We start from the raw sequence: 26,120 nt of genomic DNA, 5'->3' as shown, positions 1-26,120 counted from the left end.
TATACTATGTGTTTTGAGAAACTTCATTCCATATTTTCTAAGGCTGTTAAAACTAAGTAAAACCAACACTTCCACGGGATTCGTGTTTCCGAGATCCCCACGGAAAATTATCACATGGATTCTCGACGCCATCGGTCTTCCGGACACAGCGGTAATAAGCCCTTAGGCGCACTGAAGGTCTGCAGCCACCGTTGTATGCATGTCACTTTACCCCATTCATTTCTTAGACTCGGATCGCTGCACTTCCACCACCAAATCGACAAAAAGCAGGGCTCATTATGCATAATGTTTATTTTTCCATTGTGCCGGCCTGATAGACGAAGTTGGATTCTGCGGCCACTCTGAAAGACATGTCCGCGGACACAGCGCCATCTTGGAGAGAGCGACCCGGCTGCGTCATCACGAGGTCACCAGATGCAACTGACGTCACGCACACACTGGCAGTAGTTACGACTACTAAAACACTGAGACTGGCCTCCCGGCACTAGGCTTAAAACAGTAACGGGACGGGCGCCAACCGCCGTCACGCCCGCCCTCACCTGACCCCGACACGGGTATTGTCGACTGGACGCGAGCGCGCGCGCGCGCACGCACGCAGGACACACACGCACGCACACGGACCGACGACAGCGACAGACAGACAAACGGACAAACAGACGAGGACATGGCGCCCAGCCTCGCCCCGGCGCCCCGCCGGGCTTGCACGCGACAGCTACTAAAAAGAACATCACAGACAAAAATATAAAGTACAAAGAGGCGTGTGGCACGGCGCCGGCGTCGGCGCGCCGGGCGGCCCGTCTGCTGGGCGGAGATTCTGGCCCCGCCACCGGGGGGCACGCCTGATTGTGTGGAGAGACTACCGCAGGATATACACAGGGCCGGGCGGAGGCGCGGCGCGCCGTCCGACACTGCGGCACGGCTGACAGCCTGGTTAAAACAACACTCGACCGCGAACGGTGCCGCCGGCCGGCCAATCACGTGGTGTACCGCATGACGGCCCGCAGCGCGTACAGCAGCTCCGACTGCAGCCGAGCCTCCAGACACAGGATCGCCACGTGCACCTGGCGGGCGGGGCAGCGCAGCGTCAGCGCACGGCGCGGGACCGGCTTACCGCGGAGCGGGCCCGCCGGCTGGCGGCGTACCGCTACTCGGCAGCCAGGGCGACCCCACGGTCACCGGGGCACGGAGGGCACGGGACGAAGACAGCCAGCGACACTGCGAGACACCATCAGTCAACGCACGACACCCTGGAAACGCTGGCACTGCACTCTCCAAGCGCACTGCGACAACCCATCAAACGCTACTCGGCACGATTACAGCCGTGCACAGCACACACACTCTGGTGCGGTACCAATGCCCTGACACCGCCGCCCCACCGGCCTAGCTGTTGCAGCGCCGACGCACCTTCTCCGAGCGCTGGAAACCTTCCATGACATGCTTCAGCCGCTCGTTGGACGGCTCCAGCCGCTCCGGGTACACGCAGGCCGTCTTGACGAACGACTTGAGGCGGCGATCCAGCAGCTGGTTTACCACCGCGTAGTCGTAGTCGTCGTGCCTGCGCGGCGTCCAAGCGGCGGTCAGGCAGGGAACAGGCGGAGGTCACACGGAGGTCAGACAGGGGTCAGGCCGATGCCAGAGGGCAATCATGCAGAGGCCAGACGGATGTCAGGCGGAAGTCAGACAGAGGTCGTGCGGTGGTCAGACAGAGGTCAGGCGGAGGTCAGACGGAGGTCCCGCGGCGGCGGCGGCCAACAGACAGGTCAGCTGTCGCACCCGCCAGCTGGGAAGACTGGGATGAACCCAGGCGAGAGAGATACCGCTGGAGTAGTGATGTCATTTTGGGGCCAAATGTTTGGTGAATCGAAAACCGATGTAGGCAAGTTTAGTTTTGGTCGGTCATTGGTTAAATTTTCGTTACTTGACCCGTAAATCAATTATCAGCTACAACACTTTAAAAAAATAATTAGCACATATTATCTCAGCCGAAATAATGTCGACGAAAAACAATTTCAGATGAGGGCAGCAACACCACCAACGGGCATGGCATTATGTGAGAGATGAATAAGACCAAACATATCACAGAGGTTCCTCACCTCTGGTCCCAAGCAAATGGTTATTGCTGAACATTGCTTCACAGAATCAAATCTGGGAGCAGTCAGTACCATTTGGAAATTGCATGCAACACTCTGAACTGCAATGAACGAAATAATGAATCAACAGACAAACGAAGAGAGTCAACAGTACACCGTCCAGCTTTCATGAGAACAGCTTCAGGTCCCACATATACCCTACAGATGGCGCGGCAGACACCGGATGAGGGGTCCGGCACACGGAACCCTATTGCCTCACCTGATGCCGTATAGACACTGGATGTAGCGCCAGACGGCCCTCCGGAAGAGCCGGGTGTCCACGGACCGAAACGAGCCCATCGTCTGGTAGGTGAGGTGGAAGGCGATGCGGAACTTGTCATCCAGCAGCACTCCTACGTCCGAGTACAACCGGTTCACCAGCGAGAAGCCGTGGTCCTCCCAGTTGTAGTCCTGCGGGACGCGGTCGCAGCGTGACACAGAGACACCGCAGACACCGCGGACCGACACACGGCCCCGGACCGGCGTCAGCAGAGGGCGTCGGTCCGGGCCACGGCCCACGCCCGTCAGCTGACAAAACGACACGTCTGAGCCCGAACTGGATCTGTTCAGACCGCCCGGCAAGCCGCTGCAGGCAGGCGTCATCAGTCCCCGCAGCGCCCTATTGGTTCCGTCGTTCGTCCGCCCGTCCGGCGGCCGTGAACCTCACCTGCACCCTGAACGTGGAGACGGTGTGCGGCTCGCCGCGCCTGCTGAAGTCCTCGTACGCGAACTCGGCGTCCTCGACGAACCGCGCCAGCTGGTCGGGCGCTGGCTGCTGGCTGGGCTGCTCCGCCTCCACAGCGCCGCTGTCCACCGCCGCGTAGATCTCGTTCTTCTCCTCGACCGTCAGCTGGTCGGCGGCCCGCAGCTGCTGCTCGCTCAGCGTGCGCATCTTCTGCATGAGCTGCTGCACTGGCGCGCCATCTGACGGCGAGCCGGCGCACTGCTGGGGCTCCTTGGCGCCACTAGGTGTCGACGCGTCTGCGGGACGGCCGGGCGTCAGCGGGGCGGCCGGCACCGAGCCGCCAGCAGCAGCCGCGGGGGGCCCGGCGGTCCGGGGTGACCTCTGTCAGGGCTGGGAGCGGGCTCAGCGCCCGGCAGCCAGCTCGCAGCGGGCCCGGGCGGCCCGGCCGCCACACGGTGCGGGCCCACCGCCGTGTTTACCGTGGCGACACAGTCAGACGGCTCGACACGTTCAAGACCTCGCGCGTCAACACAGGCCCCGCCGAGGGCGAGGGCGAGGGCGAGGGCGAGGGCGGGGGCGGGGGCGGGGGCGGGGGCGGGGGCGGGGGCGAGGGCGAGGGCGCGAGCGGGGGCGGTGGATACGTGCAATCAAGGTGGCTTCTCTGGGGCCAACCGGCAACGGCAACCGACGGCACAGTCATTACTAATGATGCAATTATTGCATCACACTCGAATGACACACTGACGTTTTCCACTTTTTCTCGGTCATGTCAGGTCACGCTGAGCACTAAGGTTCGCACAGTCATTCTTTGATAAGTGTCTGTTCTTACTGTTCAGCGGATCGTTAATGGTAGTTAAAAAGAAAAGTATGTAATAAGATGGCCACTATCTTGATGGGTCCATGCCCCTTCTTAGGCGAAACGGGGCCAACGGGAAGCATTGACGTTTAATATTAGACAGATCCGATACCTTTTTTAACCCAGTCAGATTCTGGATACGACCGCGCCGTATTTGGTACGCAGCCGGCTCGCTGCCTGACCGGTACAATCGTGGCTGATGCTCATTACGAGACCAGCTGACGAGGGGTTGCCTACCCCACTAGCCCCGCCCCCGGCGATAGCACCTCCCGCCCGGCGAGGAGCAGCGCAGGGGCGTGGGTGCAGAGCGGCGGGGCCTGTTTCGGCCGGGGCGGCTGTGCTCGGTACCGGCTCTGATGTCCGGCAAACGTGACACCCGCGTCCGTCGACAGCAGCGCCGTGCAGCCGCCGGTCAGCAGCACCCCTGCACGTCCCGACGCCAGACGCCCGCTGCCTGCCGTGGTCGCGGCGCGCCCTCGGTCATGCGGCCCGGGGCGTGATCCTGCGCGCCCCCGGCCCAGGCACGCGCCGGGCAAACAGCCACCGCCACCTGCCGGCCTCGCGCTGCCCGGTCACGACGCCGTATCGGCTACCGACAGCTGTTCCAACAGGCGCAATTACTTCAGCTACGCGGCGAGTCAACACTCGGAGGCCGCTGCCGTGTTGACCCTCTCCTCAACCACATCGTCTCGACTCGCGCGTGGGAACACGTCAAGGGCCCACCACTTCCCGGCGCAGCAGCCGCCCGCCCGCGCGCCATCCTGCGGGCCGCTCGGGCGACGGCGTGCACCTCCGCGTGCGGTCCGAGCCGGCTGTCCCTCCGGCGGTCAGCGGGGTGGCGGGCTGACCCCACCGCCGGGCCGCCGGCGCGTGCGGCACCTGGCCGGCGCGGCCTTGAGGCGGCGGCAAGGTCGGCCGCTGGGCCCAGAGGTCGCCAACCGCATCGGACGTACGTCTGTGCGTGAGGGGCTGGTGCGGCCGCGGCCCGCACCGGGGTCCGCGACAGCGCGGCGGGGGCGGGCCGTGACAGCGGCGACTGTCAGCCGCTCGACCGCCGGTCACCGCGGTCCACTTGGCGGCGGCGCCGGCGGCGCTCCCTCCGACATACCGGTGACACCTGACAGCGACGGCGACAGCGAAGCCGGCGCCAAATGGCCAGTCGAGGGCTCGCAGGGCAAGCTCGACGACTCGGCTTGAGTTTTTGTAGCTGACGCATTCCTGGCATCGGACGCCAAATGTCGTACTCACTCTGATGCGCCGAGTAACGACTTCATAACGCCAGCAGCCATCCCAGTTTTCTAGCATCGCGTTGGACCCCACCGTTTGCGCCCCGGGGTCAGTCTCCGTCAAACATTCGCCGCTGGGCCCTGCCACGTCACCGGAGGCTCTCATCAGCCGCCGGAGGAGCGGCGTCGGGACGGGCCGGCCGCGGCCGCCCGCTGCGGGGACGGCAGGCGGACGGCGCGCGGAGATGGCTCCCCGGCCAGACGCCAGGCGCGGCCGTAACTCAGCCGTCGGCGGCACAGGCAGCGCAACATGCGACGTCAGGCGCCGGCGGGGGCGGCCTGAGCCACCACCGTCGGCATTTCCGACACGCGACCCGCGGGCGGGCGGGCGCCGAGCGCGGCCCGCGCAGGGGCCCCCCTAGTGGAGACACCACGCTACAGGACGGAGCGCCCAGCTGGAGAAGACCAGACATCGACGCACGGAAGAGGGTAACTGGCCGGGACAGCCCAGATACACGAACTGGGACAAGGAGCCAAAGAGACGTTGCAACACGACATAGGACACAACTTATGGAGCGGAAATATCTGTCCGCAAAAGCAGACGAAGGCCGATTACGAGGAGACGCTGAGCTGACCGGGACCGGACCGACGGGAGAGGCGGGACCGACGGATTCAGAGCACTCACGCCGGACTGGGACGATGGTCGGTCTGGCGAGGCATCGCCAGTAAGGAGTAGGCCTGGAGGCGGCAGGAGCGGACACCCAGCCGGCGCCACGGGCGGCGCTGACCGCGACTGAGGAACGGGCCTGAAGGCGGCAGGAGCGGACACCCAGCCGGCGCCGACCGCGCCACGGCCGGCCACTCACCGGACGGTTCGGTGCTGTCGGGCTGATCGACGCCTAGCGCGTGGCACCCGCGCACGAACGAGCAGACGGCGTGGTAGTGGGCGAGCACGGTGAGCGCCTGCAGCAGCTCGCCCAGGCTCCAATTGTCGCGACCCTTGGCCAGCCGCTGCCGAAGAACGCGCGCCGGTCAGCGGCGCGCCCATGGCCGCCAGATCGCCGCCGATACCGACCGCCAAACAGGATTGCCCACCGCTGGCGGTCAAACATCGGGCACGAAATCGTCCCGCCGCTCGTGCAAGGACAACCGCAGAGCAACACAAGGCACCCCGGTCACAGCCGAGCGGACCTTGAGCGGCCGAAAACAAACCCATGCATCAAGTGCACGGCCATACGGCGTCTAATAACGCGAGATACGGGGGAAATCGGTGGGTGCGGCAGTGAGCCAACCGGTGTCGGCGGGTCGGGCGGCGCGGCCCCAGCCGACGGCGGCGGCAACCGAGCCACCGCGCCCGGCTGGCCGCATCGGACAGCTCACATGTAAACAAGAGGCGGAGCCGGGAGAAGAGGGGGGGGGGGGGGGGGGGGCAGGCGCCCAAGGCCAGCGGTGGTCGTCGCCGGCCGCCCCACCTCGATATGTGACTTGTTGAGGAGCCACGGCCGGTGCGCCATGATCTTGTTGACCTCGTTCAGGTCGGCCAGCTTCTTGGGCACGTGCTGCAGGCCATCCAGCCAGCGCGGCTCGCCGCCGTTCGCCAGAAACTCCTCCTTGAGCTGGTCCACCAGCCAGTCACACCGGTGCCGGCCGGCCGCCTGCGGGCACCGGGGGGAGGGTCAGTCGACGGAGTGCTCACATCGCAGCCACGGAAGCGCTGATGCAAGCCCGGAGCGTCTAGCTGCAGCTGCGACTGCGTCTGAAATGTTGCAAAAGTGTAGAGTTGCCAGTTCTCTGGAATCGTGTCCAAGACAAACCATTAGCCCCGACCGGCGACACAAACCAGAGCCCTGACAACTTGGCGACTGAAGAAGTGTCCCAAAGGACCACTCATTACACAATGCGCGGCACTGTCAACGGTAAATGCTCACGCCTCTGTCCCTCCCAGTCGTCGTTCTAAGCTGCGCACGTCAAACTTGCCAATTACACCGAGCCCAGTCCATGAGCTGAGCAGCAGACATCTCTCAGGCCGAAAAGCACAGGGCAGCGAGATGGCCGGCGTTCAGAGCGCGCCCCAGTCTCCGGACAGACGACCGTCGGTACTCGAAAGCTCCCCCGCAGGTGACCAACGGTGTCAGCCGCACTCGCGCAGAGCGTCGGGCCCAAGAGATCCCTTACGGCGCGCTACGACACCAGACAGCCGTCGCGGGAGGGGGTGAGTCTTGCAGACCCCGGGACGGCCGGGCAACGAGAGAAGCGAGGAGCCGGCCGGCGCATGGCGCAGCCTGTCCCCATCCTGAGGCGGCGAGCCGGCCGCCAGAGCGGCACAGCGCCTCCATTAGCCGGATCGGCCCCAGCGTGGCCATCGTTCGTCACCGCCGCGCCGCTTGAAGCCCGCTCAAGAATGCGGCGGCCGCTGCTGACGCCGACGGCGACGGACGCCAACAAAGCCAACGGCGGCTGACGGAGCGGCGGGCCGCGCCACGGCACACGTAGCGAAAACACCGCCACCGGACCGCCCGGAACCAGCGACAGCTCGCGCCCAGGGACCCAGCGCTGACTCGGTCGGGGACGTAGCTCTGGCGGAGAGCGTCCATGCGGTACCGCGTGCACGCTCGCCCCGGACAGACAAGTGCGGCGCTCTGATCGGGCCGAGGCGGACACCGACGCCGGCCCGCGCCCAGATACGGACGCCGAACCGTTTTTGCCGGGGGCTTGGCCGGACAAAAACGATGGCGGCCGCGCCTCCGCTGCCGTCTCCGGCCGGACCTGACCCCAGCGACGACACCAGCCGACTGCAGGTCCGCCCAACCGGGAGCCGGGAGGTCGGGGCGGGCCACCCCGCCGCCGAGACGCCGCTGTCCACGTCCGGCGCCTCGCTGCGCCGCCATCTGCATAATCACATATTCACGAGCCGCCGACTAACGGATGGCGCCGGCGCCGGCGCTGGCGGACCTCCGGCCAACGGTGCAACCTGCGTCCCGCGGCGCGGCCCGTGCGCCGCGCGTGGGCCGCGCGCGCCAGCGCCGCACCTCGGCCGAGCGCGGCACAACAGGCCGCCGGCGCCGCCGCCGCCGCTCCAGCTATTTGCGCTTCCGCTGACGCCCGGGCGATGGAGCGAGCGCCTGGCAGCGGCGGCAGGACGCCCGTAACTGACCCGGCCGCGCTCCATCTCACGAGCCCGCCCGCTAATGACCTCTGGCGCAAGGTCACGCTGTCCGGTCCAGCGGCGCCCCGCCGCGCCGCATCGGCCCATCAGACGCAATCAATCGCTCATCGCGAGAAATTGCCGCCGAAAATAACGCGCCCAGCGCCGCGCCGGGGAGCGGCGGCAGGCCGTGACGTCAGCCGCATCCATGACAACGTGACGTCACGCGGCCGTGGCCAAAACAGCGGTGCCGGGTGGAGCGGGCGGCGATGCACGGCGAACGAGCTCGTCCAATGGGTGGTTGGTGTGTGAGAATAGAACATCCAGGGGTCATTGAGCCGGCGACGTGAAACAATGCCAGGTTAGGTAAACAGGGCGGAATTGCTACCGGCGGGTTGCAAGATGAGATGCGTTGTTGGCGACAGCCTCCGATCGGGAGCCGGGCGGGAGCTCATTGCCCAGAATTTGGAATTCCCGTCCAGAGTCAAAACATTAACAAGTAAGCAGCATTCGGCTTTATTCAACATGTCGCCAATCCCTGATGCAAGAGCTTCTTATTAATGCTATGACAATTTACTGGTGATTGCAAGTTATTAAAAAAAAAAAAACAGGCACGACTGATCAAGCTCAAGTCTTTTTTGGACGCGTGTATGGGATGAGCTAACACTAAGCAGTGTTTGCACGAGCCCTAATCCCACCATCTCGTCGTAAAATTCTAGTTGAACGGCATTATTTGCCGTCAAAATTGATCCTATCGCAACGTTAGGCGCAGTTCGTCCCACCCCCTGACCGCAACTGACCTCGAGCGGCGCCGGCCGCGGGCCATCCCAGCCAGGGGCCCGCTCTTTACTGGCAAATGGAAGCCCATTCCGTACTTCGAGTAAACCATGTCAGCTTCATACATGTGAGCCTCGCTTGGCCGAGGCCAGGTAAGTGTGGTAAGTCGTGGTTTGGCCGAAGCCAGGTAAGTGTGAAGTCGTGGTTAACTGCACAGCAGCCCCTAGCAACCGTGGTCGAGCTGTTGACGGCCGCGAATGTCCCACAAGCGGGCACCGCTCGACTGCATGTGGACGGCGTGATCGACGATCATGTTTTTGATCACATCAATTGTCGAAAACAATCCAATCCAACAGCATCCAAGGGCGCCGTTGCTGCGCGCTACAAGTCTCCATAAGCTTGAATCGGCCGATTTTCCTGTAAAAAAACCTGCAGAATCCGGTTTCCAAACTTCGTCCTCTAAAGCCCCAAAAAAGCCTTTGGAGGACCCGTTGCCAGGGCATTTTTATCATCACAGCGGATTAAACTGGCAGGCATTGCTATTTCAAATGTACGTTGAGTAACTATAGGCGTCCTTTACCTTCCAGAAACTAACTGGGCCTCAATTACGTTCCAGAAAGTCAAAAGGTTTCAGTTACGTTCCAGAAAACGATTGCCTTCAGCCAAATTGGTCCAAAGACCGCTAAACTGATGTACAGTGTCGTAGTCTATGCAATAGCTCATTTAGATCTAGAAAATCAGCTCTGAACCACACCCACGGGACTAAACACTACCCGTCCAGGACAGGAAGCGCGCGGGAAGAGTCCCAATGCTTCAGTGCGGTGAATTCAGGAGTTTCCTGGAAATGGAAGCCGCCTGGCCGGTCATATTTGTTGTCGTGAAAATGAATTTGGCTTGGGCATGCTGAAAATGAATTTTGACACTTTTTAAAATTCGTTCAGCTTGTGGCAACCACTTCCGAGCTGCCCGCAAGCTTTGGCAAAGGACAATGGCGGCTTAAAACGAATCCCTCCAGAGTTGTTCGAAAAGTCACTGCCGCAATTACCGTCTTTGTCCTGTCCAGAGCTGAGACTTACGGAGCAAAAATAAAAAATAAAACAACTAAATAAGAACAAAGTAATAAATTAAAAGTTAATGTGGATACAAGCAACACAAATACCATAAAAAAGTCGTAACCCGATCTGTCTCTGTCTGTCGGAGCGCTGGATCGTATACCATGCTGGTCTCAATCGTCCATCTCTACGAGTTTTTAGAGCAGGCTCCGGAAGGTGTAACCACCCCTTTTAAATAAACGAAGATCACAAAGTCCTTGGAACTATTAGGCTCTATGGATATAAACATCACGGCACATCACCTTCAAACCGCAACTTCCGGACGTTATTGACTTCGGGTTCAAATTATATGTCACCACAGATCCATAGCCACATGGTTTTCATCACCGTAAATCGTACTATCAAAATGAGATCAGGTCAGATCCTGCAGGATAGGCCTACACACATCAAAAATTAACCAGCGGCCTTGTTTACGGAGAAGAATGCGTCGTTGCCAGATAGGAACAAAACTGCTCCCAAACTAGAAACGCTAAGATGCCATAAGTGATGGGTTTTGAGACGATAAGACCAGTTAGTTCAGATAATATGAGGTGAGTCTGGTTCAAATGCGCGCTTTTCAACTCACTTAAAAAAGATAATAAGCTTCACGGATATGTCTTCCAGTAAAGAATCATTTTAAAAGAAGCCTTTTCCGTCGACTAAAAAGCAGCGCCGCTATGCTGGCAGCCGGCCCAGCAGTCACCTCGTTCTGCAACCGACGCTCCTGATCGCGGAGAGCATCAGCCGCACCGTGCGATCATCGCGTCTTTGCCCGTCCCCTCCCGGTTCCCAGGTGTTGCATGCGCGCGACGTTCGATCGCTACACCCCCGCACATCAGATATCACCGCAGTGCGCACGCGGTAGCCTGGGAGCCGACCAAACTCCCCCACTTCATCGCAGCAAGGACGGCGGCGGCCGGCCTCCGTATACAATTCTGGAAACACGTCTCGGGTGGCGCCTCGTGTCTCATGCTAGTGCTGTGCTGTGCTGTGCTGTGCTGTGCTGCGCTGAGCTGTGCTGTGCTGTGCTGTGCTGTGCTGTGCTGCGCTGTGCTGCGCTGTGCTGCGCTGTGCTGCGCTGTGTTGGTGCTGTGCTGCGCTGCACTGTGTTGGTGCTGTTCTGTGCTGCAATGCACTGTGTTGGTGCTATGCTGTGCTGCGCTGACGATGGGGTTGGCGATTTGCATTGATTTGCCTGTTGTCCTAGCTGCGTGGATCATGCACGTGATGCTTAACGAGTTTTGTTCGCGATTGTTAAGTTGCTCGACGAAGCCAGTTACATGATCGAGTTTTCGTCCAGCGTTCACAGCCGCAATCGCTTTTCCCGATTATCAATGCCTTCGCGAATGGTGTTTTAACCAGTTACGTAACAACGATCCAATACTCCTTACCAGCCCAGCGTTCCTCATTCCAGAAACACAAATGAAGGCCAGTGGCCAAGCCCCTTGACATTTGCCATCCAATATGGACGGAAGTTCGGCCAATCGCAGCGGGGCTCAAGTGGCCGGCTCCGGGTCAGCCTACGGTCGGCTCGCACCGGTGTCGGTCTATTTCAGACGCGTCCCACCACCACCGCCGACCGCCGCAGGCGCGTGAAGGCGCACCGTTGCCACGGGAGCGCTGAAGAAACTCAGCGCCACGTGCCTCAGTGCTGGTGGGCAGCAGACTTGAGACCATCGGGTCACTTGGTCGGCTGAGCCGGGCCCCGAAAATCTATGGCTGTCTTGACTCCGCACCAAAACTTCAAACAGACTCCGCACTAAAACTTCAAACATCTCGAGTGACTTCCGGAACGGACACAGGGCGAGATACGCCTTGCGTGAAGACCGTGCAACGATATCTGGCGGTTGCTGCAACCTCACACGGCCATTTGACGGGCTGTGCCAACAGCTCAGCTCACCCAGAGACCGACCGGCGCACACCCCGTCAAACTAATGGCCGCCAGCGGCTGCGGTAATGAGGCCCGGCCAGACTCGGCCGCGGGCCGCCATTTGTGGCGGGCTGGGCGGCGCATACTGCCGCGGGCGCGGCCCTGCACCGGAGCGTTTCTGACCGCCGCCCGTCCCTGCATCAGCCATTGTCTCTGACCCCAGCCCGTCCCTGGACTGGAGCGCACCTCAAGCCGCAACCCGTCCCTGTACCAGCAAGTGTCTCTGACCCCAGCCCGTCCCCGCACCAGAGCGTTCGTGACCGCCGCCCGTTCCTACACCCGCTTGTGTCTCTGACCGCCACCCGTCCCCGCACCAGCACAAGCCTCTGACCCCAGCCCGCCCCTGGATCGGCGCACATCTCTGACCCCAGCCCATCCCTGGATCCGCGCACATCTCTGACCCCAGCCCGTCACTGGACTGGAGCGCGTCTCTGACTGTCACGCGTTCCTGGAGAACATCTCCAGGCGGACGCCGAGCACGGCCGCTTTCGGCCCAACGCTCGCGGCCAGCGCCACAGATGCCCAGCCACCGCCGATTCAAGCCCCGGTCCCATGCTACCTGTTCAGCAGCCCGACCTCATGGCAGCAGCAGCCCATACAGGCGCCACGGCGTCGTGGAGCACGGCCACAGCATGGCGGCCCGGCACCGACACCAGCCCGCAGGCGGCTCGGAGGCGGCGCAGCGGCCAGGCGCACCGAGACCGGATCCGACCGGACCGGCCGCGGCGCCGCGCAGCCGGTCACCAGCTGGCTCCGCTGGCGCGGCCGGGGCCAGTCGGGCCTGCCGGACTCCCGAGGCCCGTCCGGCCGCCCGGCCCGAGCCCGGCCAGCGGCCGACGCTGGATCGGACGACGTTTCGGCCCGGGGCCGCACACTTGATAAAAATATACCGGTCCGGCACCAACAATAGAAAGGTAACTCCGTTCGGAGGCAACTTCACGCGAACGGCTCAGAAGGCCCCAACTTCTTCGGCCCGAGGTTCGGGAGGGCGCAAGTGCGCTCAGAGGCGGCAGCGGGCATGACGTCCGCCACACACCACCGCTGACGGGGTGGCTGCAGAAGCACATCCCCAGCCGACCGCAGCCAGCCAGGCGCGCGCACACCAGCCACAGACGCTGCGGGTACAGTCAGCGTCGCACCGCGCAGACCTCCAGCGGCAGGCCGCGACAGTCGAGCAGTTCGGCGCCACTTCTCTGAACCCCGTGATCAGCCGCTCACGCGGCATTCTGGGGGCAGCCGCAGGGTGCACGCGCCTAATCACGCCACAAACCCGCCTGGCACCACGTGCGGAGAGGCGGGCCCGATTACTTCTCTCCCGTCATTTGGCTTCTCAGCCGGACGGAGACGGGGCGGCCGGTGCGTCAGTGGAGGGGCCCGTCCCCCAGCTCTTGGCCGATGCGTCAGTGGCCGTGGCCCGCGTGCCCGAACAGACCGACCGGTGTCCTCAGGCGGACTGGAATGTCCCTCAGCCGCCGGGCAGTGCACCGGAGGCCGCCCACGTACGTCACTCAGCCCGCCGCCTCATGAAATCACTCCAGGACGAGAGTGGCCACCGCGCAGCACGCGCACTGGATCAACCGAAATTATGTCGCTCTGTGTTGATGTGGCACGCTGGGGATTAACGAGCCTACACGGCGCGACACGGCCGAGATCATCACCCGCCGGTGAAGTGACAATGTAACACAAGATGGCTCCTTGTGCCCCGACCGAAAACCCCTGCACTCGGACTTCAGTGGTTTCCGCCAGCTATGCAGAATAACGCTTCACGTTGTCCGCAACGGTGCTCTTCGGCAGCCGTCCCCGCCCCTCCTGCAGCCACCATCGGCTGAGGGCCGACACCGGCACCCCACCCCTCCCCAGCTCTCCTGCGGCTGCTGTCAGCTGAGGGCCGACACCACATGGGTACCCCACCCCACCCTTGCCCTCCTGCGGCCGCCACCGGCTGAGGGCCGACACCGGCACCCCACCCCTCCCCGGCTCTCATGCGGCCGCCGTCCGCCGAGGGCCGACAGCTGACGGTCGGTGACCCCGTTCCACGCACACGCACGCCACGCACAGGCGGCCGGCCGGGTCCGGCCGCCGAACGGGACCAGGACCGAGCAGGTCGTGACGTCACCAGTGGCGCCACCCGGATCACGTGACAGCGGGGCTGTACGCTACCGGGCGGCGAGCGTCTGAGAGCTGCGCGCGAGCAGACACCGCTGGCCACTGGCCCGGTCGGCTGTGCAGGCTAGGCCACAGCCCACAAATACACGACAGACCACACGATTCCGTCAGTACTACGGCCTAGAGACAAGCTGAGCACTGTTCGGGAGGCTATTTCATACCACTCCGGTTCTGATTTTTCCTAGCGTGGAGGAATCTAACTTGTATGTCCCTTCGACCGCGTGCTTTCGTTCGCCAAAACATAGAACACTATTGTTTTTTATTACGAAGGACAGTGCCAACAACTATCTCGAGCCTACAAAGCTCCGCCAATGCAAGGCCTGCCATTGCAAGCTTAAGCGCCGTCAAAGAAACGCTGCCGCCCGTGGTGGAACACAGATGTTCGGCAGAGAGCCCAGCAGGCCTCGGTGATCAACTGCCGTCCGTCTGGATCGAGCGCCGCCGGCGTCTGGACAACTGCGTACGCTATTTGGACCGCATGGAGGCCGGCAGATGAAGCATGTGTCTCGCCACGGCCCATCAGGCCAACAGGCGGGCGCCGGGTGTTGGCCGGCGGGCGCCGCGCGGCCGCCTTTCGTCGAGCCAGGACACGGGCGTCGGCACATGCAGCCGCCGCCTGGCCCGGGAGTGGCTGCCGGCGCGCCAGAGCCGGCCTGGAGCGGCGCCACGACCCCAGGCCGGGCCATCCCGCTGAGTGATGTGATTACCTAACGGCACCGGCTCGCCGCACACTTCCCTCCGCCGACAATTTACGACGCGCGCCACCGCCGCCGACCGCTGATGGCTGCTTGTGACCGCAGCGTCGATCAACATCCGCATCCACCGGCCGCAATATGGCGCCGCGGTGATAGAACGAGCACGACAAACGCCAGCGTGCCGGCCCCATCGGCCAGTCACTCTGCTAACACGGCAAGCTATCATCCGCTTCTTCAAGGCAGCACAAAGCAAAGCCGTCCGTCGCTCAAACACCACTCGATACCTAATGTGTGTATGTTAGCACCCGCTCAAACCGCAACCACAAGGACAGAGAGGCCAAAAGCCGGCAACAAAGCCCGACAGCGCCGCTCGTCCCTCCCATCCATCTGCAACCGTGAGCATCAGTCAGCGTCAGCACCCTCCCCGCCTCACTCCCTCTCTCCTCTCTCTCTCTCCCCGACCTTGTACGAGAGGAGGCCTAGCAACAGGCGGTCCACGACGGCGCGGGAGCCGCGCCGATCTGCCGGCGGAGGGCGGGCGACAGCCGCCGTATGCGGACTCCAGACCGACAGAGCCCAGCCAGGACGGCACCCCGCCGGTGAGCCGGCGGTCCAGCTCCGGACCGGACCACGGGAGGGACAGGACCAGCGCACGGGCCGGTGAGCCGGTGGTCCAGCTCCGGACCGGACCACAGGCGGGACAGGACCAGCGCGCGGGCGGTTTGACACCAGCTGGCGGCACCGCGCCGCCGCACCGCCCGCCCCGGACACCGCCTCGGAACCCGAGCACGGCGCCCGCTGGAGCCGGCCGGAAGAGCCCGGCGACAGGACGCCGACGCCCGCACCAATTCTTCATAGGCTTAAGCGCCCAACGGTATCAGGCGGTACACCACGTATAACCAACACAAAGGTTTGGCAGCCAAGTAACGCGAGCGGCGGCGGGAGCGGCAGCGGACGCCCGCGTCCCGGCACAGGATGGCGGGTGTTCGTCCGCGGGACAGGGTGACAGAATGGCTCGCGTTCGCCGGACCTCGGCGGCGAGATGAGCCCGCCTAGGACGACAACCAGACAGGAGCCAGGCAGCTTCCACGCACATGGAGGCTGAACACGCCGAAACACAGCCGTCAGCAGGTCTAGAACGTCTGGGCTTTCAACGGCAGGACAATCACGCCCGGCTTCAGCGCACTGCGCAGCACGGCATCTCTGCCGATCTGGACGGGCAGCCGCCGCCAGCTCAGGCCGGCCACCAGCTCGGCCAGTGGATTACCTAACTATGACAGATGGTCCCGGACTACAACCCGGCGAAGAGAGGCCTGACGTGGCCAGGTCCACTTGTAAATCGGGTCGGATTAGGCACATCGAGCGGTTACGCTGCACGCCCGGCCTGTCCGACCCGTAGCCCTAACCTAGACGGCAGAGAACGACGCTGCGTGCGAGGCGACCACCCGAGCACCATGGAAAACGGGCGCTCTTTCACGAAGAACCGACTGCGGCGCCCGACACAACGGGCGTGTCATTCGTCCAGCCATCGTTATCGGCGCATTTGATGGCAAGCCCGGACATGGCGGCGCGGCCGCGACCCTGCCGGACTGTGGCCGGTGCGCCGACCTCGGCAGAGGGAGGCAACGACCCGCCGCCGCCACACAAAAACACGCCGCCGGCCGACGGTCAAGGCCAGGCGCGGCGGGGGCGGAACACGACCCGACTACCGCAGACACGCGCGGGCGTGTGTCTGCTGGCCCACAGCTCGCCGTGTTTACGTCGTTGGCGGCGGCGACGGCGGCGGCGGCACGCCGGAGCCTTCCGCCCGCGGGCCGGCCTCGCTGCCGCTGCAGGCGAGAGCGCTGGGCTGTTGCACGGGTGTCGCGCCGGTTCAACGACCGCGCCCGATCATTATCGCCCCGGCGGCCTGCCGGCGCGGCGCGGCAGCTTCTGGAGGCGGGCGCCTCGCCCCGCCTCGCGTGACCGATGAGCCCTCGACAGGCACCGGGCCTTCCGCGCTGCTCCCGCCTCCTGCGCGGCCGCTGCCCTTGGCTGGCCCGACTGAGCGCCGCACACACAAAAACGGACCCGGCCGGCGGCAGCGCAGCGCCGCCGACACACAGTCCGCGTTCAGGAGCAGCTGATACCTCCTGCTCGCCCCGGCCCGCCCCAGTGGGCATGACAGACCCACCCAGACCAGAGACCAGACTAGACCAGACCAGACCAGGCCGCAGACATGACCAGACCGGACCAGACTGGACCGCCCGATAGGCAGCAGACTCGACGGCAGCCCACACATCAGCTGATAGCCGCCGGCTCCCGCGGAAACGACAGCCGCACAACAGCTGACTGGCCGCGGCCGGACCGAGCTCCCACAACAGCTGATCGCGGTCGCCGCCGGCCCGGCCGGCCCGAGGCCGCGGTCGGGGCCGGGGCCGCGTCCGGGTCGGACTTTGGACGGCAGACGCTTCCTCATGGGCGACCGGAGCTGATCAGGCGGTCGGCCGACCCGACGAGTCCAAACAGGGCGACGGCGACACGGCCAAACACCGCACGACAACGTCGCGCCGCGACACCGGCCACCTGGCGGCGCGCCGGCTCTCAGCGGAGCCGGCAGGGCGGCGCGTCCGCAGCCGCGCCAACCAGTACAGCCAGCGCACCAAGGAAAATACGCCAAGACGCGGCGCCTCCACTTCGAGCCTGGATATTTTAACAAGGCGAAAGGAACATGCTGGGAATTCAGCTCTACGACAAAAAACTATCTCTAATGGGTCCGCCTTGACAGAGACAATGGAAGCCCATCTCACCGACAAGAACGGGGGGGGGGGGGGGGGGGGGCAGCTCGCCCACCCCGGTGCGAGTCGTCGCCGTCAGCGCCGTCGTCGGCAGCACTCACCATGATGGCCACGTAGTAGCGCATGTCAAACGCCAGCGGGCCGTCGCCGCGCATCAGGAAGTGCTGCGTGCGCGTGAACACGGTCAGGTACTCGGCGTGGAAGCCCAGGTAGCGCAGCACAGAGTCCTGCGCGGCGCCAGGCTCCGACGGCGCCGCCAGCTGCAACAGACGGCCGGTGTGGATCAGTGCGAGTCAGGGCAGTACAGTCCTGGGACAGATCCGTTCATGCCAGCGGAGAACCGACCCGAAGCAGGTCAGCGCGGCTCCGGGCGGCACCGTTCAGGGACAAGTCAGTGTTGGTCAGGGCGGCGCGCGACCCCGACAGGCGGACAGTACGGAGCGGAAGCGCGGCGCGGCGGCTGGACTCAGACGCCAGCGGTCGATGCTGCCCTCCTGACCAGACAGTGATTCATGTATACCGGTCGATGCTCATAGCTTTCGACAATGTCAAAGTCATTAGTGCCGACGGATACAGGCAGGAATCATCGTTCGGCCGGGGACATCGCCGCAACATGCTAATAACACCGTCAGCACATGACATCAGATGAAACCACATCACGAACGGACAGAGTGGCGGACGTCACACCCATCTACGAGCCGTTTATATATACACAAATATCGCCGGGGCAGACGCCAAGGCCAGATTAGTCGTTGACCTATCTAGTATCTTATAGTTCCAAGGCCTTCCCACGAGCTTCCAGTCATCACACGGACCAGTTATTTTCCACTGCCGGCCCCGTCTGTCAACGAGACGAACTACTGCCGCAGACGCGCGGCGCGTGACCCGTCCCAGGCACGCGGCACCGGTCCGCGGCCGGGTGGCAGTTGGGGTCGGCGCGGTCGGCGGCCGAGCCGGGTCGGGCTGAGGGCGGGTCGGGCTGGGCGCGGGACGGCAGCATCAGATCTGACCGGGGCCGCCACTCCAGCGCGACAATCGATACTGGCCGACGGGTCGGCCGGCTTGTCGCGCCGCCACCTGCGCGTCAGGGTCACCTGGAGCCGGCGCCGACTGGCCTCGGCAGGACGGAGCCGGCCTGCCCGGGCCCACACAGTTGTAAAACAGGCCCCAAACACGACCAGACCAGTCAGGGTTACGTTTGAGGTCTATGCAGCAGCACCAGTGCGGGAAACCGCACGATCACGCCGCAGCTCGAGACGTGCGGTTTGGCCGCGACAGGGGACAACAAGCCCGGGAGACTCCCGTCCGGCCACTCCGTAACGCCGCGTCTAGCTCATCCGACAACAGGTTATAGCCGCCGAGAGGCCGGCAGCCAGCAGACAGCGGCATGGCGCACCGAGCCCAGCGCCGGTCCGTTCTGTACTCACGTCAGCGAGCGGCCGGGGCCGGGCCGGCGGCGGCGGTCTGTCGCCGGCCAGCGGGGCGCGGTCGGGCCGCAGCGGGCCGCCGCCGGCGCGCGGCACCACCGGCTCCGGATCGGCCAGCATCTCGCCGCCGTCGCCGTCGCTCACCGACTGGCCGCGCTGCGCCGGCGCCCGGCTACCATCGACCTGTCCGCCGCCGCCGCCGCCGCCGCCAGAGGCCGAGGAGTCGGCACTGACGCGCTCAGAGGCGGCCGCTCGCGACTGCGCCGGCTCGAACGCAGCTTTGCCGCCCACGGCTGAGTGTCAGGCCGCGACACCTCCGAAATGCCCCATCGTCGCCGCGGCCGGGAGCGTCACGGGTCAACGAGTAGCCTGAGGCCGGCTTGCTGGCGACTGCAACGGCCGGCCGGGCCGGGTCAGAGCCACCTGCGCCGGCCGAGGCCCTCCGCCGGCCGGCTGCACGGCCCTGCAGCGGCCGCCGCTGATCACGCAGTCCGTCCGTGATCGGACGGCGGCGGCCTCGGCGCGGCCCGCCGCTGCCGCCGGGCCCCCGTCGGCCCGGAAGCGCTGCTGTCCCCGAGCGCCGGCACGCGCACCCCGCCAGCGGAGCTGAGCGCTGGGCGACCGGTCACCTCAGGTCGGTCGAGCGGCACTCTGGCGGCCCTCCCGCAACCGCCGGCGCCCGTCTGCGCGGCAGGCGTCGCTGGCACGGCGGCCCGTCCGACCGCGACAGACCCGTGGGGCAGTGCACGCAGCGCACCATCGGCACGACATCGCGGCGCCGAGCCAGCCGGATGCGTGCAGCTGCAGCCATCGCGGCGCCCGGCCTTATCTCCGGGGTCATCCGAGCACCGATCAGGTCGGAGCCTGCAGCAGCCGTGGTGAATCATGCGCCGGCGGGCCGACGGAGGCCGCCGGCGCCCCGTCTGTGCGCCCGGCCTATCGCGTATTCGCGGTCCAGCCGGGCGGCGGCGGCTCGGCGCACGCTCGTTGGGTCAGCGTCAGCGGAGCGATAGCGGCGATAAGCGCCGCTCTCCAGCAGCCGGCCGGCTCGGCCCGGGTCCGAGCACCCGGTGCGTGAGACCGTCGCCCACCGAGCGGAGCCGCGCCGGCCGCCCGAACTGCGAGCGTGCCGGAGTCCAGCCGGCCACCGGCGGCCGCCGAGCATAAACACGGCGGCGGCCGCGCCACCCTGGACGGCATCATGGGCGCAAACAAATACCCCGACGGCGCGGCGCTAGCCACACGCCCACCGCCGCCGCCGCCGCCGCGCGGCCGCGCAACCGGCGCCTTGGCTTCCCGGCGACGCGAGGCCCGCGCCCCGCACCCTCTCACCTTCCGCGTCCGCCACCGGAGCAGGCCACCCGATCCAGCCTCTGGCCAGCGGGAGACGCGCGTCCGCCCGACGCCCCGTCACGCTACACAGTGCCGGGCTGTGTCAGTGGCGGCTGACAAACTAGGCATGTCATCGAAGGACAACACGAGAGAAGTTTATGGCCATGCAGACGGAGCACTCGAAAGCCAAACAACTAGCCTTTACAAAAGAGCAGACCATGAAACGGCACCAGCCCTAACTTTCAGATCGGACTACTGTTTTACCGGTTCGGACAACTGGCGCACGTCGTTACGCGATGGTGACAGCGCGTGGCACGCTGAAGCACCTGGTACGTGAATGTCTGCGCAACTCCCATTGTCTCATGCGCCGTAATTGGGCACCCACGCGCCAATTTGCGTGATTATTCGAGCCATATCAGAGCTCCGCTCATGAATCACGCAGTGAAGCGGTGACGTTTCCCGGAAGGGAAGTGCGGTAACGCGCCGTCTCGTGGGCTGGCAGTGGCTGCTGGTGCACAGCCGGCCCGCAGCTGCCATTGCACCCCGCTCCACTGTTGCTGCCCGCGTGGGGGTGCGCTGCGCCGCGGGCGGCCGTGCTCCACCTGAGCCGGCCGGCGCCGCAGACTGGTTTCGTCACGCAATCAGCCACAGGTCCGCAGCATAGCCTGTAAGGGCACCCAGCGCTGCCCCCATCACTGGATGTCCCCACGTCTACGCAACGTTTTCTCTGGCAAGCCCGCCGTCTTTCGATGCCAGCAGCTCGGAACGCCGGCGCCGTGAGAACCGATCCCGATCAGCTCGGCCGAGCGAGGGTCGTTATTTTCCCGGGCGCGCCGCGCCCGCCCTCTTTGTTCCCGGGTGTCGTTGCCCGCGTGGCCCGCCGTTGCCAGCGCGCAAGCGCGGCGCACGGCCGCCTCCGGCTGGTCGGGGCGTAGGTCACGTGCGGCGGCTCGGCCGGGGTCACAGGTCAGGATCCAGCGGCTGGGCGCCCGCGGCGCTGCGCTGTTGCCAGCCGCCGCAGCCGTTATCGGAACATCGCGCAGCACGCGCCAGCCCGGAGCGCGAGGCCGCCGGTGCTCACGCACCGAGAGCGGCCGACCACAGGGGACGGGGGCAGACCAGGACAGGCAGCCAACAAGTCATACCCTGTAATAAACCAATCACGGGGAATTCACCAGCCCGGTGGAGCCCGTAAACGTGCATGTATCCTGCGCGGCGGGCGGGGGCGCCAGAGCCGTAATGGAAAAACACCACGAACGAGCCATCCCGGGTTGTTTCAGTGAAAGTCTTCAAACAGCAGACACGAAATCTAATCCCAAATTGCAGCCCGTATCACAATCCCAGGCAAGGCCTGCAGTTTTCGAGGAAAACATGTTGTGAGACGGCCCATAAACGTGCACAATGCCTCTCATGGGCCAGGAAAACTGCATTTAGTAGGCACGCTGGTGATTAATGTCCCGAAAAGGAATCAGCGCTGAAGGCCATCAAGTACAAGCACTGGCAACAGCCAAACATTGCCGGCCCTAAATCCACACAAGGCTTTGCCATTTGTTGTATTAATACTGCATCTCACAGAACATATTTTCCATTATCCATACGAGCAGGGCGATGTCGCGTCTATTGGCCTCGCGTCTGCCTTTGTTTGCTTGTCGTCGAACAAACTTAGCCAGAGAGCCGCGCACGAGCGAGGCGACTGATTTCCAGGAGGAACAACACACCACTCGAATGGTCTCTGGCGTGACCAACGCAACGCTGATTAAGGTTATGATGTGACCCGTGGCTGGCCCGTAGCACGTGCTAAAAGTTCGCTTTTTAGCCCACTAGGCTTGACATACGTGAAAAACGTCCATGAAACGGCAACGGAATGACTGTAGGTAGTGCGAGACCAGCGGCATGAGATCAGCAACTTTCCGCGGGATATTGAGTGGATAATCGCATGAAGCTGGGCAGGGGTTGCACGCGCCACGTGCACATGAAGTCAAAATAGATTCGCCTGCTTTTGACGGCTTTTCCAAGTTTTAGAGCATATCTCGGCAGCGGGCGAAGGCGCGAATCCCACTTCGAATTCGAACAACGAGCCGTCTGTAATTGGTGCAACCAGCACAACATTGCGCGGTGCGGGGGCGAACAGTTGCGCCAGAGATCGTACGAGCAGGCAATGTCGCCATCTCGAAAAAACGGTGCCGAATACGACAGGCTGAACCCGAGCCGTCGGCAGTGAAATTCACATCACGGCGTTCACATATTTTTTATATTTCGCCACACTTCTATTTCACGTGGCTTACCATATCCAATCCCAATCCCGCTCACAAATCAACTTTAGCCATAGGGCCACAATTTCGTATTTTCGCCTCGTTAAAATTCCCTCTGTCGCTCAGTCAGCAACGCATATGTCAACCAAAACACCGAAACGTGCACGTACCGAATATTGCCGGCGGCCGGCAGCAATTATTTAGCCCAAAGTCTCATCCATTCTTTGCGGCGAAAAGGTGAGACACAATGACGGACCACTGTATTACTTAACAATTTTGCCTAACAAATACTATCGCAAATTTTGCCTGCGTAAGTAGACCTTGTCATAATTACAGCTGATTGTCTCAAAAGCCACTTCCCGATCACTCATTTCACTGCTCTTGTGTACCCCACCAGCCTCGTCGACACATATCACACGACTCGAAATCGTGCACACTATGGCAGTGTTTATCCCAGGTTCTGATTGACACGACCACTTTTTGAAACAGATAGCATAGTTGTTCAGGCAATCTGCAAAAGCCAACTCCCTGCTCGCCAGCGTAAATAAAGTGGGAGGGGAAGGAGTTAGCGGTCATCAACCGATTTCCATCGAAGTTGCAAGCGATTTATCCGATGCTGCTGCACAAAAGCTGGTTTTGAGATACATTTTGACAGCTATAACCCACATGCGTCCTTGATAACACATCACCAACGGTTCCATCCAGGCATCCTGAGTTCGGATCAACCAGGAGACGTGATACGAATGCGTCAAGAAATATTGAAAACGAACAATTCATCACTGTAAGCTTTATCACTTATTTCACATCCTTAAAAAGTACCCTCTTAGCTTAGCGACGCAAGACTACATGCGCTTATAAGCATCATTTTGCGTCAGATTATCCCTTTCCTAAGAGTCTGATTTGTCCCCAGTCACAACTCTAGGACATGGGAACACTCACACGTCTGTCCACGGCGTGAGAGGAGGCAAACTTAAGGCTCCCGCATTCCGCAACCCTTCAGTCATAAAAAGTGCAGCGTAATTGTGCACACAAAACGGTGCAATTAAATTCTCAGTGAAAAAACCGTTTGAGATAACGCAACAAAGCAGACAACCCAGCATGTAAAACATACTGCCAGAGCCGGAGAACACCACAGGAGTGCCCTTCAAACCATGACGTCACTGCGAAAACGCAATGTCTGCCAAAGCGACGTTTCTTCCTGTACGGCAGCCTTGGCATGCTATGGCTCGGAAACGTTTCTCATCTTCTTTGAGCACGCAGCCGCGCGAGTCTGCCGCGGCGCTCAACACTTGCTGTCACTCTGTACACAGCCCGGCGCAGCGCGGCCAGCAGGGCGGCAACGGGGTCGGGCCGCCTCCGTCCGGTCGCCAGCTCCGTGCCCCGACCCCTCGCCGCCGCTACTTCCGCTCCCCTGCGGGGGCGCCGGCCGGCGCCGGCACAAAGGGGCGGCGCGCTGGCCGCCCAGCATCGCGCTCGCGCTGATCCCACACTGAATGGGTGGACCCGGGCAGGAACACCGCGCTCGCGCTGACCCCACACTGAATGGGTGGACCCGGGGAGCAACACCGGGCTCGCGCTGGACTTGAAGCTGAGCGTGTCTGCCTGGGGGATGGGGGAGGACCACAGATCTCCACCTGCTGGTGCTCTTACCTGTAGCCAGGTAACCACAGAACCTGAAGAAAATTGAGCAATTTGCATAAAAATGACTGGCTTCAAGCAGCATCATTTTCTAAATGACAGCACATGGCATACCCAATTGAAGCTTAAAAATGAGGGGCAGACAAGGCACAAATAGGACTGTAAAGCCCTGCAACCCTGTAACTGGAAAGAGGATTGTGAAAATCAATGAAATGGAGAGCCATGAAGTTTTTCCATAAATCCACTTATTATGAACTACCATGTATGCTATGGACATATAACTATTAAGCTGTGTTGATGAACTACATAATCATAATGCATTTCCATGATACATGATATATGCAAAACTTGATTCTGTAGAGAATGAAATCAGAACATACATGTGATGGATCTAAGTCTCCAATAAGGGCATAGTTGCAAAAATGAGTTGGGGCCAGCAGAGAAAATATATGAAACCTCCTCTCAAAGAATACTTCAACAGGTTTCTCTCTGAACATGGTTTACTGTCTTTTTATTTTTTTGGGGGGAGGGGAGGGCTGGAGTCTCCCTAACTTAAAAGGTAATCTACACCCCTGTCTCATAGTGGCAGGAGGCAATACCACAGCAATAACATCAAGCAAGACATCTATCATGAGGGAATCACAGCCATCTGTTCTGTCTAGCAATGCACTTCATGCTTGACATGCAAGCCAATCATGACACCTCAAAATGAAAATTTAGACATGTCAATTCAAACATGCAAGGCAGCCCTTGCACTGATGGGACTAAAGACCAATTTAGAAATGAGAGCTGCGAGGGGTAGGCAGCTACTACCTGACCTCATCCCAACCTGGTCTTGATAAAATCAAGCATTGAGGCATGGGCAGATAGCCTAACATATTTAAAATAGCTTACCATAGTGACTTAAATGCTAAATCAATCCTACTGTCACATCATTATAAAATCACCTGCATTTTAGTGGTTTGTTTACAACTTGCACCTCATTTCTTCTGATAGATATCTGGAGTGTTGTCCAATTTTGTCAGATGAGATTTGTAAGTTGCAAATGTGGCATGAAGTATGGCAGGCTAAAAATGTGGTAGGCTATGCAAAAGTGGCATAAAGAACAAGCATCTACCAAAGGTCAAAACTACATAGCTGTCAGTAAAGGCAGTAGAAACTGATCTTGCTTGTAGAAACACTTTCTGCCTCTCAATATATCATCCACTTAATTTTACTTTGAAGGTAGGTCACATGCTAACAGTTCATGCAAGGTACCACACTGGGCCCCTTCACAGGCAGTTATCAGCAGCAAAAAAGGCAGAGATTTTCTGCAAGTGTAAAAAGACACAAACAGATAAGCAAACACTTTTGCTTGCATGCTGTCAGTTCACACTATCCAGCCACAAAACTCTAGCATTCTACCTTCACCAACAGAGCCTTTTGTAGACATTCTGGTGCAAAGCACCCACAGCACTTACCGTTGTAACTGAGGCATTTGCAAGTGATCCCATTGCTGGAAGGCTTGTTGGAAGATCTCCACTTGGGGAAAGATCTTCACTTTTCTCAGGAACTGGAATTTTGGCTGTTTTCTGGCACAGTTTCACAAATGTTTAGCAAATAGAATCAATTTGCTCGACAATGGCAGAAAGAGGCCTCCCAGTACAATATACCCTTGTCAGTGGGAGATATCACAAACGTTGCAAAAAGCATTAACATCAGAGGCCTAGCCCCGACTTAAGAACACTAGGTATCTAGTCAACTTGCAGTCACAGTTTTACCTCACCAAATATGGTTTGTACTCACAACACAGGCATGGTCATTTTCATTGATAAGCCTAACCATGCACACAGCCACACCGGTATCATGCCACTATTCCCTCTCGGCGCTGATGTAACCCGGAGCGCCCACTTATTTTCCTGGATGCACCCCAAACTCTCCAGGGACAAAGCAACACATCGAAAACGTGCAGCTTTGGCCAGGAAATCAGCTGATGGCATAAAGCGTCGTGGTGA

The 26,120-nt window shown here is 61.6% G+C and overlaps 1 protein-coding gene across 1 annotated transcript; it reads right to left on the bottom strand.

The window, feature by feature from the left end:
- Positions 1-272: 272 nt before the first annotated feature.
- Positions 273-26,059, bottom strand: LOC119100749 (sestrin homolog). Its single transcript, XM_037223865.1, has 8 exons — positions 25,587-26,059; positions 17,579-17,737; positions 6,369-6,551; positions 5,763-5,907; positions 2,797-3,110; positions 2,350-2,540; positions 1,405-1,555; positions 273-1,061 (listed from the first exon to the last, which is right to left on the bottom strand). Exons 1-8 carry the CDS (start codon positions 25,617-25,619, stop codon positions 975-977), a joined length of 1,263 nt encoding a protein of 420 aa, XP_037079760.1. The 5' UTR covers positions 25,620-26,059; the 3' UTR covers positions 273-974.
- Positions 26,060-26,120: the final 61 nt, after the last annotated feature.

This window comes from Pollicipes pollicipes, unplaced genomic scaffold (assembly GCF_011947565.3).
Source record: "Pollicipes pollicipes isolate AB1234 unplaced genomic scaffold, Ppol_2.1 Scaffold_4881;HRSCAF=5763_pilon_pilon_pilon, whole genome shotgun sequence".
NCBI lineage: Eukaryota > Metazoa > Arthropoda > Thecostraca > Pollicipedomorpha > Pollicipedidae > Pollicipes > Pollicipes pollicipes.
This window is presented reverse-complemented; position numbering and strand designations above follow the sequence as displayed.

What these genes read in the sequence shown, in the direction of transcription:
- LOC119100749 (XM_037223865.1), bottom strand. Translation starts at nt 25,619, where the DNA reads ATGGGATCACTTGCAAATGCCTCAGTTACAACG. An exon ending in CAGTGTCTATACGGCATCAG is followed by an intron (nt 1,556 to 2,349) that starts GTGAGGCAATAG and finishes GACGCCGCGCAG; the next exon opens with GCACGACGACTACGACTACG. An exon ending in GTTTCCAGCGCTCGGAGAAG is followed by an intron (nt 1,062 to 1,404) that starts GTGCGTCGGCGC and finishes CCCGCCCGCCAG; the next exon opens with GTGCACGTGGCGATCCTGTG.